This window comes from Anabrus simplex, chromosome 4 (genome assembly GCF_040414725.1).
Source record: "Anabrus simplex isolate iqAnaSimp1 chromosome 4, ASM4041472v1, whole genome shotgun sequence".
Taxonomy (NCBI): domain Eukaryota; kingdom Metazoa; phylum Arthropoda; class Insecta; order Orthoptera; family Tettigoniidae; genus Anabrus; species Anabrus simplex.
The window spans coordinates 250,707,339-250,721,881 of record NC_090268.1 but is presented as its reverse complement, the minus strand read 5'-3'; the positions used below and the strand labels follow the sequence as shown (position 1 = coordinate 250,721,881).

The window sequence follows — 14,543 nt, the reverse complement described above, 5'->3', positions numbered from 1 at the left end:
CGATTTTATTCACGACATTGTTTTCAGTCTCCCTGTGATGTCTCTTGACCATATATTGAACTATTTTGGATTTGCACATTGAGTAGAATAAATCATAGGTGTATATCTGCCACTTTTCTTTTATTCACGGCCTTCTTTTATTCTTTGATTTAGTTTAAAAACGTTGACTTTCTTTCTGCCGGTTTAGTCAATGATAAAATCGAGCACTCGCGTAATACAGCGTTAGCTGACGACGATATTTTAGAAGAATTGTATGCCGATGATCGTTCAAATCAATATAGGGTTTGTGAATTAGTGGAAACTGAATGTGAGAGTAATAGTGGAAATGATATTCAAGCCCCTACATGCCGTAATTTACGTAGTATGCTAATTTATTCAAGTGACACTGATGATGACAAAGATGTAAACATTGATGATGTATTAAAAATTGATGCTGGAGATGTTATAAAGATCCACCTACATATATACAACTTTAAAGATAAAATCTTGACTAGTTTAATATTTATATACATTTTTATAATCATGTGCACTTTAGTATGCTCAGTAGAAAAATGTTTGGTCCACAGGGTATGTGACAAGTTCAAGTATCCGGTCAGCAATGTGTTAATTATATAACAACCACATCCATTACAGAATGAGTTTGGCTTATTCACACATCATCTTCTAATTCTTGACAAACTCGCAATTTGGACGACACAACGCACTATAACCGTTTCAGACCTGAAAGAAAACTGGCGGTGTGATTTTTTGTTTGTACATCAAAAACTGACTAAAATGTTCTTAAATACATATATTTTTAGTTTATACTACAAAATAAAAATTAACATCTGAAAAAAAAAAAAATGCACCCGCACAATTGCTCGTGTCAGGACTTAATTGACTACTTACAAAAAAGAAAAATTACCTCAATGCATATGAATATACATATGTACTTGATCAAATGTTCTATTTTACAGTGGGGAATAATTTAAAACAATTAAATCTTCGTTCAAACACAAGTAAACGTTACATTTTCGACATTGAGGAAGAGTTTTGCTTTTACTGCCCTTTTGGCAGCACTAACTTGTTGTCAGACCTGAAAGAAATCTGGAGGTGTCAAAACGTCAAAAACTTACTAAAATGCTCTCAAATACATGTTTTTACAGTTTATTTTACAAAATAACAATCGGCTGAAAAATAGAACCCACACAATTGTGCGTGTTAGGACTTCATTCACTACTTGCAAAAAATAAAAAAATAAAAAAATTCAACTCAGTACATGTGAATATGCACATGTACATGATCAAATGTTATATTTTACAGTGTGGAACGATTTTAAACAATTAAAATCGTATACGTTACATTTCTCATGTAGAGAAAGAGTTTTTCTTTCACAGTCCTTTCTGTGACAGCACCCAGTACATATCTGCGTATCAACATTCAAAACCTCATGATATTACGTATGATGATGTAAGTTCACAATTTATGTTTGGTATGCAATTTACACACTTCATTGATTATATTCTGATATTCAGTAAAGCTTCTAGATTAATATGAATGCAATAAATAAATACTTTAGGCATTACTGCTTCCTGCCATCTTGCTATTGAACTGTATATTTAAACTTTCCTTCCTGCCCCCTGGTGGTCAAGTACTAAATAAAAACAGCTGAAGTACATGCTACGTGTCCCGCACAAGCACTGCAGTCCGGTCTAGCGCCAAGAAAACGTCAGATAAGCTCAGACATAAATAAAATATGAACCCGCACAATTGTGCGTACACGGTCTGAAAGGGATAAACAACAGGTCAGACTTCCACCACTCTCAGCACGCAACTCACTACCACCGGACTAGGCTACATCTCTGCATTTCTGACGGTAACAATTATAAATAGACTCTGATATTGGATGATTGCTATGGTTGGGACAAGTTTGATGGAGGTGTTGTATTGGCAAACCACACAATAACAACAAAGCAAATGACGGCCACACAAACAACAGCCTTATCAGTGTTATTGCAAAGTAGCAGTGAGCTGCAATGACACATTTTCAGACAGTACCTGGATTAACACTGAAACTAGATGTGCGCCGGGCTGAGTGGCTCAGACGGTTGAGGCGCTGGTCTTCTGACCCCAATTTGGCAGGTTCAATCCTGGCTCAGTCCGGTGGTATTTGAAGGTGCTCAAATACGTCAGCTTCGTGTCAGTAGATTTATTGGCACGTAAAAACTCCTGCGGGACAAAATTCCGGCACCTCGGCGTCTCCGAAAACCGTAAAAGAGTAGTTAGTGGGACGTAAAGCAAATAACATTATTATTATTATTGAAACTAGATGTGACACAAGAAAATCAGTAATGTTTCTGAAATCAGGAGACCTTATTTAGTGAAAATTATTTATCAGATGCTTTGCTCCAAAAATCATGCTGGGTAGTGTAATTAAAATTGTCTGATAAAATGTTCCGTACAAGAACATGCAATGTCATGTGCTTTGTAAAGTCATCAGGGAACTTCTATCGTGAATATTTTGTTTGCATTTTGAATGCTTTTTCTTCTCTCTTCATTGAGATGACAGATTTCAAGTATATAGCATTGGAGTCATTGTGATTGAATTTGAGAATTTATTGAATGTAGCTTCCTAATAATAATGCTATTGACTTGGGTATTCCTACTAATTTTTTTAGTGGTTTTCGGAGATGCCAAGGAGCCGGAATTTAGTCCCGCAGGATTTCTTTCATGTTCCATTAAATTTACAGACACCAGGCTGATGTATTTGAGAACCTTCAAATATCACCGGACTGTGCCAGGCTTGAACCTGCCAAGTTGTGTTCAGATGGCCAGCGCTTCAACCGTCTGAGCCACTCAGCCCGGCTGTAGCTTCCTGATGTGTTTATTAAATACTTTGAAATGAACCTGTTGATGGGAGCTGATCATACAACCAGCTTATTCCTTTTTTTAAGTGACTTTACATAAATGCTCTACTGGTTTTATCATCTGTTACTGGCTCCATCATATCTTTGTCCACAATAGTTCTTCAGAGAAATCCCTTTCTTTTCTATTTCTTTCATGATCTGTCATTGGCTAAATGCTGTGTAGATGGGTCCTCGAGTAAATGAAAATCAAGAAATGATTCTTTAATTTCCATTGCTTTCGGTATCCCGTTTTCATTTTTCTGGATCACACATTAATGATAAATTTCAGCTGTTCTCTCTCATATCTTGGGTGGCATCGATTATTATATTGTTTTTCATTCACTATTTTGTTTTCCACTTAAAATATAGTTGGTCAATACTTTCTGTACACTGTCATATAATGTAATCTGCCCTTAGTTTTGTTGAGCACTTCTTGTAAAACTTGATCATATATGGCAAGCAGTTTTATATTGCTAATTAAATTTTTACTTCTACCTTCCTCTCTGTGTCCTCCGATTGGTGATTTGCACTTTCCAAGAGTGAGATTAACATTAATAAGCCTGTGTGATTCTTGGCAACAAAATATCTGTTTATTATGGTTTTGAGTTCTTCATCCAGTGTACCACATAAATGCCACTGCTCATACACGAGACAGGAGTCCAAATGTGTTTTTGTCGCGTGTGTATTTATTGCTTCATTTGAATGTTTCCAATCATGGTAACCATGTATCCAAACGTTCTGTAATTTCTTGAAGGTCTATCTCAAAAGCCAGTACAGTAGAACCTCGATAATTCGAAATCGGTTAATTCAAAATCCCGCCTAATTCGAAGAAGCTCTCGTTCCCGGAAACATGAGATACAGTTTTGCATGTTATTTCAATTGTTTAATTTGAAATACGGATAATTCGTAATTCGAAGTACAATGTCGGCCCCATTACCGAAATTCAGACTTTTAATTCGAAACTGCCTTTACATTTTAAAACAATAGTATGTTACAGAGTAATTTCAACTCGAAATGTATCCGCTCTGCGTCATAACAGAACGCGCGTTCCGGAACGTGGAGGGGTAGCTTTCTGCACTTACACTCACTTCGGTGGGTGTATAGTGCGCTTCATGATTGCTAAGTTGAATGAAATCGGAATTCTTTTGTGTTCAACCTTTTAAGGAACGCCGTAATATCACGCAACAGGCAGTGTGCGGGAAAACAGAATCCGCGAACACTGGCGATACCAACAGTTGACGAAAAAACGTGGCAAATATAATAAATTCGTACGCACCGAACAACATTGACATGCCGGTGAAACTGCATTGTTTTATTTTAATGCGAGCCCAAACGGTCTTATGGTTTTAAAGGAGAAATTGCCACCCGGAAAATCGTAGTGTGAGGGATGGGGGTCATAGTAGTACGTTGCAATGCACACGGAAGCGATATACTTTATCCCCTCGTCATAGGAAACTTCGATAAGCCACGATGTTTTAAGAGCGTCGGGCACTTTCCATGCCAGTACAAAGCATGTATAATAAAAATGCAAACAGTAAAGAAATCCAAAGAATAATACATTTGCACAGGGGAACCGGCATAATTTATCCTCGTCTTTGAATTGTGCGACTTTTTTTCTTTCGTTGCGTGAGGTTATGTTTGTCAGCGATTTATCCAAGTGCATTATTTGAACATTGTAAATGCACCTTGTTGGATACATTTCGGAAATAGTTTTTTCCATGGCATTAGAAAGGTTTAAACTGTGAATCGAGGTGATTGCATGTATTAATGGGTTTTAGAATACTTCGTGACGCGGCAAGTGTTTACATTTCTGAAGTACGAGAGAAGTGCCACGGCGGGAAATCGTACAAGGATAGAGTCATAGGAAAGTTCGATTTTAAGGGCATCGGGTACTTTCTGTGGAAATACAAGGCATCTAAAATGCATACAGTATAGTAATCCAATCAATAAAGCACTTGCACATGGGAGCGAGCATAGATTTCTCCTCGTCTTTGAATCGTGCTTTTTTTTTTTTCTTTCGTTGCGTGAGGTTATGTTTACCAGTGACATATCCGAGTGTATTATTTGAATACTGTAAATGCACCTTCTTGGATACATTTTGGAAATGGTTCTTTTTTCATGGCATTTGAAAGGTATAAACTGTGAATCAAGGTTAAATGCATGCAGTAACGGGCCTTAGAATATTTTATAACGCGGCAAGGGTAGGTACTTCTGAATTGCGGATTGGCGGTTAATTCGAAATCACGTGATTCGAAGTCCGATTTTTGAGTCCCGACGACTTCGATATTAACGAGGTTTTACTGTATTATGGATAGTAAGACTTCCTTAGAATAGGTGAATAATGAAACCAATTTCAGTTTAAGTCCTAATTTTGAAATTTTATGATCATTTTCTGAAAAATGCCGTGCACTGCTTACTGTATGAAGGAGACCTTTGAGCTCATAATGTCCCTTTTCTGAAACAAATCTTTTAACCATATCATTTGCTTCTTTGAAATTTGCTCTCGTATGGACTCAATACACATTAAACTTCTGACACTACACACAAGCTCTGAAAACATCTGTAGATATGAGTCAACAATTATACCATCTTGTTACAAAGCTCACCCACGTTTCTGTCATCACGCCGTGTAAGCAGAGAAAGGGTTGGAGTATGAAGCTTTGAAGCAGTCGTGCACGCCATGCGACATATAGACTCTGAGACCAGTTATAACATTGCACTGGCACATATTTTATACAAATTATTAATGTAAACCGAAGGGGATGGAAATGGCCTCATTTGAAGAAATGAAAAACTAGGGTTCCAAAAGCCCTGACTTCACTCCACCACCTCCCCCTTTCTTTTTGTGCAGACCTGTATAGTATAATTGATGCAGTGGAAACACAAAAGGTCCAAATGCAATCTAAATTGTCCTGAATATTGGACCAGATCGAAACTGACAGAGAATAGCGAGGAGCTGGATTTGTGCCTCTCAAAACCAAAGTTGTCAAGGTAGGAGGCCATGGGGTAAAATAACATCAAAACAAAGATACAAGGAAATGCAAAGGTTTATTAGAATTGAATAAGAGGAAAACAAAACAAAAAGGTGACCCTCATGAATCAAAAGAAACAAGGTTTAAGATTTTATATTTTTACTCACATTGCAAAACTCTCAGACCCTTTTCAACATTGGTCAAGTAATATCTCAAAACATAACTTTTCCCTCCGCTCAAGACCAATCTTTATCATCAATACAGTATTTTGACTTGACTCTTTTTCTTCACACTTACGATATGTCCAACTTTGACCCAAAACCTTGCATGAATATTTCTTTCTCTTAAAAACACCAATATCATATCAAGGTAATAAAATTTTTCCTTCCACACACGACAAAAGGGCCACTCTTCTGTTTTTTATTGCTACAATCTCCACAGAACAAAAAGGAAGAGAAAAAGGTCATTGATGGGAAAACGAGGAGGAGAGTCTAAACAGGAAGTCATGCGCCGAAAGCACAGAACATGATAATCTAAAACTACCATAATACTGTAAATGTGTTGCCATGGCTACCTTCTAATTAAACAGAGAAGTACCAGTAATGCATACTATGCATAAAATAGAGAAAAATAAATCAGTGGCAGAAAAACCTGCAACAAGAACAGAAGTCTTAAAGGCAGGAAAGGGGGTTGAACAGCTGTTATGTCCCATTTCCAAGCTACATTCGTACACATACAGAGACGCACAATATCCAAATCACAACCAAAGGAGCATAACAGCAAGGCATATCCAAGCAGTCGTCGATCAGTTAAGCTCTTTGCCTAGTCCAGAAAATAAACTGATGTGCAAGGTTTACAATAGGAAACCTTGGTCTCCCAAACCAAACCCGTCATGTAGTTGTACATCCTTGCTGCCATCAGTTATTCATACTACACGAATTAGGATCTCACGTGGACATGAATTTTGCCCAACATACTATCGCAATTACTTTCAGGTTCTAGCAATGCATTGTGGACCCATAATGCAAACAAAGCAATGGTCTCCAAATGCACGGATATTCAGCCATAACACACACACAAATCACAACAGGGTGTATAAGCTCCTAGCCCTCATCATTCCCGTGACAGTGGAAAATACCAAAAATACACACACTAAATAAAGTTAAAACTAGTCTAGAGCCCCACAACGCCAATCAAAATGCAAGTCAAGGCACATATTTCAGATATTCATGGCAAACATGTCAAAACAAAGGAAAAGAACAAAAGGATACTATTACCTCGAACTACATGAAGATAAATCATTTAGCACTACTGTAATGAATGAAAGTCCCGCAGCATATATTTAGAACACCTGAAACACCGCCTATATGAGAGGAAAGCCATCGCTCTTTCCCTTCTATCTCAAGACATACCCCCAGAGATTTTTACAAAAAGAGGGTGGGGGGATAAAATCTTACTTAGGGCAAGAAAGAAATGCTCTGACGACAGATCTTGCATGCGAGGCGCTATCTGCTAGCATTGGGTCAAGTTCACTAGTCTCAATTGAAAGAGAAGCAGCCATATTTGGCTGACACACAGCTGTTCGTAGATAATGCAAAATCAGACTGAAGTTACAAGATATTCACGGGGACCACAGTTGTGGGTTCACCACTCCACTCAGAAACCACCAGGAGAACTAAACATGTGAAGGTTCATCTAGATAAATTTGTAAGGATACAGATGTAGGTGCTTTTTGATACCGGTAATGTTTTGACAACAATCTCGTAATTCCCACTTGCACAGATAAACTGTGTTGAGATTTCGTCAGACTTTGTTCCAGGGTTTTCTTCACTGGAGCATTGTTTTCTGGTGTTCAAACTCTTTTCGGATAGTTACGGTTTTTATTTGCTATTTGGATTTTGCCCACCCTGTACATTGTCATTTTAAAAGCATGACTGTGGTATATTTGGTTCCTTGGCATGGTAAGTTTTAATTTCAATTCACATACACATTTGAGGGATTGTAGATAACATAGTGTTCTTTTGGTGATTTGACACATGTAATTTTGGCGCAAGAATCTTGTAACTATATGAATTCAGAAAGTGTATAACGTGAAACGCTCAAAGTTTGCACATTTGTGATTTTGGCATTGGTAATGCTATATACGCTATTGCAGAATGATCTTTTGTACATCCAAACAAAAGATGGACTATAATAGACAACAAGGTCTCTTGGCTGGAGGATGATGATGAATCCAAATGCAATATTAGCAGTCATTTTTAACTTTTTTGATAAATTTGCCTATCCCCCTTGAAAATTTCTTATGCTTTCCTGTTTTGGGACCACTGCTCTGTTAATATTTTATTTATTATTTTATTTACATATTTTACGCCCACATTGGAGCACTGAAATCAATACATTTGAGTTAATTTCTTCTTCTTCTTCTCCCAGAACTTTTTCATCCTCTCCGACCTGGAAGCCCTTTGTGTGTCCGATATAGTATATTGTTTCCGTTCAACTGCTTTTAGTTTGAGGCTCTGTTAATATATAGTAAATATATGCATTTATTCTTCTTTTAGAGCCTCTTTCTCACAGAATATTAGTGATCATCATTGTGGTTTTCCCAATATGGATTTATAATAAATTCACTTGTCGTTGAAATATGCACTTACAATACATTGCCTATTATGCTCCAAAATAAATTTCCAGTGGATCTACATGCTCACTCTCTCGCGTAGAGTACAATATTGAATCAGGGACTGTTTTGTTTAATGATTGGAGCTAGAGGGATCATCCGTGAATTATGATTGTTACGATTGTCCATTGTCCTTGATTATCAATTCAGAATAAAACTTGAAAAATCATTCCCTCATTATAATGGTTCATTGTTCCAGAATTTGATATCTTACTTCAATGGTGGAATTGTAGATCGTATTTTGTCTGAAAATAGCAATCTTTCAAATGATCTTCCCCGTGCATTACTAAGCATTGTTATGTGCTTAATCAGTTGCCTTCATTCATTTCTCAGGTGATAATAAATCTTGATTGGTTATTCATGATTTCAAGAACTCATCACACCCTGCTACACCATATACATGTCACTGTGGTCAGTGGTCAGTCTTGCACTATATTGTACAGCACTACTGTGCAGGAAAAGAACTTGCTGATATTTAATGAGAAAGTTAAACTTCACATTTCTTCCAATGCTAGTGGGGAATTACTCTTAATCAACTGCATGAAGATAATTTTGTATGACATTGTTATATAGTATATTGAAAATTTCCAGGTAAAGTTCATTTTTCTTGAATGAAAATGGGTGTAGATTAGAACTGTAAACTACTGATATTTCTATCTTATTCCTATGGAATAATCTATAGGAAGAGATTTTAGTTCTAGTTTTCTGATGTAATTTCTTATAAAATTGATTTTAATCTTCTTCGTTTCAGCTGACTTTCTGCCAATACTTGGCCAGAACTTAAATCCTGAATTTATCTCTGTATGTAATAATGCGACATGGGCTATTGGTGAGATATCTATTAAATTAGGTAAGTAAGCTTTACATACACTTGTAGTTTTCTGAAATGATATGGGCCTGTGTGTTGTTCCTTTTTAAGAATTTGATATTCAACACTATTACTAATGAAAATCCATAGGTTTGTGCTCAAATTAGAAATTTTTAATACATTAACCTATTCACGTTATATGACAAGCCGTGGTCACGCGCAGTGATTTGGCGCATGAATCAAATGGTTGTGGCATCATACACAACCATTAACCCGGCTCAAGGGAGATAGGGTCACCTCTCCTATCCTTCACTTGAGTAATTCATGTCTGGCGCATTCACGTTGCAGGGGTGGATATCCTCCACATCAGTAGGCTGGTGTGAAGGAGAGCTAAGTTCAGGCAGGGACCCAGTCTCACAGGGTATAACGTGGAGCCCATTCCCAATGTTACGGGTGAAGACCTTAACCCATTGCCTTGCAATGACTGAAATTTCCGGCATTGTCCGTGGGTTAACATAAATACGACGGAAATTTCCGTCCACCCTCTTTATTGCTTTGTTGAGGGTTCCACAGTTACATATCGATATTTCTTTGTCATCCCAACATGTCTACGAGACGTTGGTAATCGTATTTCAGCTATCTTTGCTCTTCAGTTACGTATTTCGCCGCCAAAGAGTCTAAATATGATGGAGTAAATTGCCGCGTAAAGCTTTAGTGAAGGTAAGGTCAACGTCATGGCAGTCGGATGGACCTCAAATATTACATTTTTTGGAGGAAAGCGATGTCAATGACGGTTTTTCCAATGAAAGTGATACTGAATTACCTTCGAGTGACGTTAGCATTAGTAATTCCGAAGAATTAGATGACATTATTGAAGAAAATGAAGACGGGGACGTTATAAATTGTATGTGTAAACATTCTATACTATTATTTATCAAACTTAGATTGTATTTAAGTTATACTGGCTATTTTCGTCAGAAGGCAGTATTTCTAAACGTAAAAAGACAAAGAGTGAACATGATTTTTAGGCCTACGGTACATGTAAAAGTCCATTTTAGTTACTCATATCACGTCATTCGTTACATCTCATTAATTCCTATGGTGAGGCTGACGTCAGGAAGGGCACATGCAATAACTGCATGGCAGCATCAAACGATGTTGCAGCAACGACTACGGCTACCTAGGAAGCTCGTTGTTGAGTTGCTTGCGCGCAACTCATATAGTCGATAGAAAGAACTTGCTAGTTTGGGAAATCTTTAAAATTCTGTGATAGGTGGACAGGAAGCATGATATATTTTGTAAATATACACATAGTTTACTTACTTACTTACTCCTTGACGCTACGGTCCTTGCAGAACCTTGGTCTCTGCAACAATCTTCTTCCATATGCAACCAGCTAGGACGTAAATGCCTCTTAGTCCCATCTTGCGCAACACCTTACAGCAATGTTATGTGCAGTTAACCCGATGTAGACTTCTCCACACAATGGAAAAATGGTACAAGAGGCAGTAAGTGAGGTCAATCTCAAAAACAGTGTACCATTGTATGTAGAGCGGTGTCCAATACTCTACTAATTTTTACGAAATGTTACTATACTGTACAAACCATAAACACGCCTATAGCTGTCGGTAGAGAATTGCGCACCTGATTGGTCCAAGAGGCCATTTTCTTTTGATAGAAAGGGCGGTCGTGGTATCATAGAAAACGTGATAGGGTAAGACCAATTACAGACATGTCAATGCACCACCATTTTGTACAGTCTCATCACATCGAAATTGATAGAAACGTGTTTTGCACTGTAGTTTATAATCTGTGGCACGCAAATGCTGTACAGCAGATGTGATAGCTTACGCCATGTAATTACTACCGTTAGAGCGATCAAAAGAAGCATAAAACGGGACCATAAGGCTGTAACTCATCAGTAACTTGTCGAAGCGGGAACTTCTGCTCTCCTCGTGAATACAGAGTTACAAGGATGGCGCTTGTACGTTGCAAATAGCTGCGCGGAATTACGTATGGAAGACTACCTCGATAGGTTACTTGAAGCAGGAAGGGTTCCAACCATTCTTGAGTCATGCATTTTTTAATGTCATTTCGTATTCACCTAGGCATCGTTTACGAAGACCTTTCTGAAGTCTCCGATATTCTTCTACGGAAGTTATAATAAACAGGTATCATAAATATCGCCACATACGCACCGATTGTGAATACCACCTGAAACATAACGCTGGACTCATTCAACCAAGTAACGCGTAGAAAATGGTTGCAACTATTTGGGCGTAAGAGAGACGCGATTCTTTAGTTCACTGTGGTGTTAGCACATTCGAGTTCAGAACTTTTAACATCAACGATCAGTATCGAAGCGATAGCCTAGGTAATTCCATTAGTACAGAGCTACGAGACCAATTCTTTGTCGTCTGTAGTGGCTACATGGCACCGGCGAATCTAGTTACGAGCTTTTCAATTTTATTTTTATATTATACTTGTAAGGCCATTCATAATAAATATTTAACGTTCTTAAGTCTCAAAAGTAATTTGCCACGTTTACAAAGAAAGCATACATACGAAAGGAATAATAACATGCGACTTCCATATGGCAAACGACTACAGGGAATGAAGCGCAGTGCACGTGTTGTCAACATTCTGACCCACCCATTCAACCAAGCAACTGCGCACGTTCGACTCGAAGACCAACTAACAGCGGTCTACAATTCATAGGTAGAGCACATGAAACAGCATATCGTAATCCTAGCAGCAACGTGTGAGCACGTACTGTACGGTTAGCACGAAAGCAAACATTATGTATTCACGGGATGATTATGTGAATATGGTACTACTTTATGGAGAAGCAAGGCAAAATACACGGGAAGCCAGACGCTTGTATCAAGAACGATTTCCTGGACGAAGGCTGCCAACTGCAGATACATTTCGACGTGTTGAAAGACGGTTGCGTGCAACGGGGTCATTTCATACATTACCCCCCGTTCGGGATGCTCCAGTGACGTCTGGAAATAACGACGAAGCTGTTCAAAATGCAATTGCATACAACCCGCACACAAGCTCACGGGCCATAGGAAATGAACTGAACATCAGTCATGTATCTGTACTGCGAATATTGCACCGCCATAAATTCCACCCTTTCCATCAACAGCTGCACCAGGAACTTCACGGAGATGACTTCCCAAAACGGATAGAATTTTCGCAATGGATATTACAAAGAGTTGAAGCTGATGCGAATTTCTTAATGGACATTCTCTTTAGTGATGAATCCAGATTTCACAACAACGGAACTGTTAATCGTCACAACTTCCATTACTGGAGCGTTGAAAATCCTCACTGGATCAGGGGAGCTCGATTTCAGGTACAATGGGGCGTCAACGTGTGGTGCGGGATACTAGGTGACAAGATAATTGGACCATATTTCTTCGAAGGAAACCTCACGGAACGACGCTATCTAGAGTTTCTTCGTGAGTACCTCCCACTCTTATTGGAGGATGAGCCCCTTATGACACGGTTACGGATGTGGTTCCAGCAGGATGGAGCTCCCCCACACTGGTCGTTGGCAGTACGGAACCACTTGCATAGGACATATCCTGGACGATGGATTGGACGAGGGGGTCTGGTCACATGGCCGGCTAGATCACCTGACCTTACTCCACTCGACTTTTTCCTCTGGGGTTTTTTAAAGGAAAGAGTCTATGAGCAGGAGCCTGAGAGCCCCAATCATTTACGGCGGCTCATCACGGAAGCCTGCAGGCAGATTCCACCACATATGTTGCAGCAAGCAAGAATGTCTCTCCTCCACCGTGCTCAGATGTGCATTAACGAAGCAGGTGGTCATTTTGAACATTTGCTTCATTAATCGAATGGCCATGCATAAGCCCATCGCACCGCTGTTGGTACAATCTCACTTTATTGCAAATAGCTCTTTTAAGAGCTCCTTAAAAAACAAACATAGCTGAGTACCTGCAATATGAGAACTGATTATGATTTAGATTTGTCGTCAACAACACGACTCTCACGAACATCAACAACGCAATAAAAATATTCGTCGTACACAGGACTCGAACCGCCTACTAACGAACACCGATACTCTCTTCTAACTTTTAGCAAGCTCGGCTATCACGGGTTGCTGTTTAGCGCTGTTGTGTTGCTGCTGCTTCTAGTCATTCACCAATAATATTCTCTGTACAGGACGTTTCTGCGACACATAATTTTCACGATTCTTTACCATCCATCGGTATTTTATCATTAATGCTGATTTCCTTGACACGAATAAACGAATTATGGAAAGCGTTGTAAGAGCATTGTAGTGAGTAGTCAAGGTCAATATTTTTAGGTTCGACTATAATCTGCGGGTTGCATAAAACTGCGTGAATAGGGGCAGCTGTACCACCTGGTATAAACAGTATTTCATACCAATTGCTACGTACGGACTAGAAACGCTGGTAACTAATAAGAGACAAGATAGTGAGATCCAAGTAGTAGAAATAAAATTTTTAAGAAAATCGGTTGTAAAGACAAGAGATAGAATTCAAATTATTAAAATCAGAGGAGAGCTAAATATAGAACCGTCAGTAAAGATACAGAAAGCAGGACAGATGGTTCGGACATGTAAAAAGAATGGGAAAGGAACGGGTAGCAAGAAGGGAATTGGAAAGAGAAGTTAAGAGAAAGAAACCAGTTAGAAGACCGAGAAGAAGGTGGATGGATCAGATTTGAAAGGATATTAGAGAAGCTGGATTGGCTGTGGTGGGAGTAATGGAGGAGGAAAAGTGGAAGGACTGAAAGGAGTGGAGGAGGCTTGTTAACCACACCCGGGTTACTGGAGTGGGACATTGATGAAGAAGAAGAATCAAATGACGAGGTCAGCTTGCAATGATGCAGTGCCTTGCTTATCTTCATATATTAAATGCCCTCCACAATATAATTTCTATACTCCGCACAGCTCTACTTGTAAATTGACGTTTTGGCAGATTTTGGCTCTGACTGGTGGTTATGTGCTGAAGCATAGACATCCAACCAATCCCAATCTGCCATTCATATAGATTTATATCGGCAGAGCACGATCTCGAAACCCAGTTGCCAACTCTAATATTTACATTCGCCACGTGGTTAACCTAACTCGCTCAGCGTGTATGGTATTCGGTACGCTTCGCGATCTTTTGCATTTTCCTTCATTATTTAGTGTGTTTTTCATTTTG

The 14,543-nt window shown here is 38.7% G+C and overlaps 1 protein-coding gene across 1 annotated transcript in view; it reads left to right on the top strand.

Annotated features, from left to right (window-relative positions):
• Tnpo (transportin 1) overlaps positions 1-14,543 on the top strand; it is a 341,883-nt gene that overhangs the window by 122,066 nt on the left and 205,274 nt on the right. Inside the window, exon 14 of the mRNA XM_067145500.2 lies at positions 9,283-9,381. Within this exon, the coding sequence (XP_067001601.1) occupies positions 9,283-9,381 (99 nt within the window). The remainder of the gene's footprint in view (positions 1-9,282; positions 9,382-14,543) is intronic.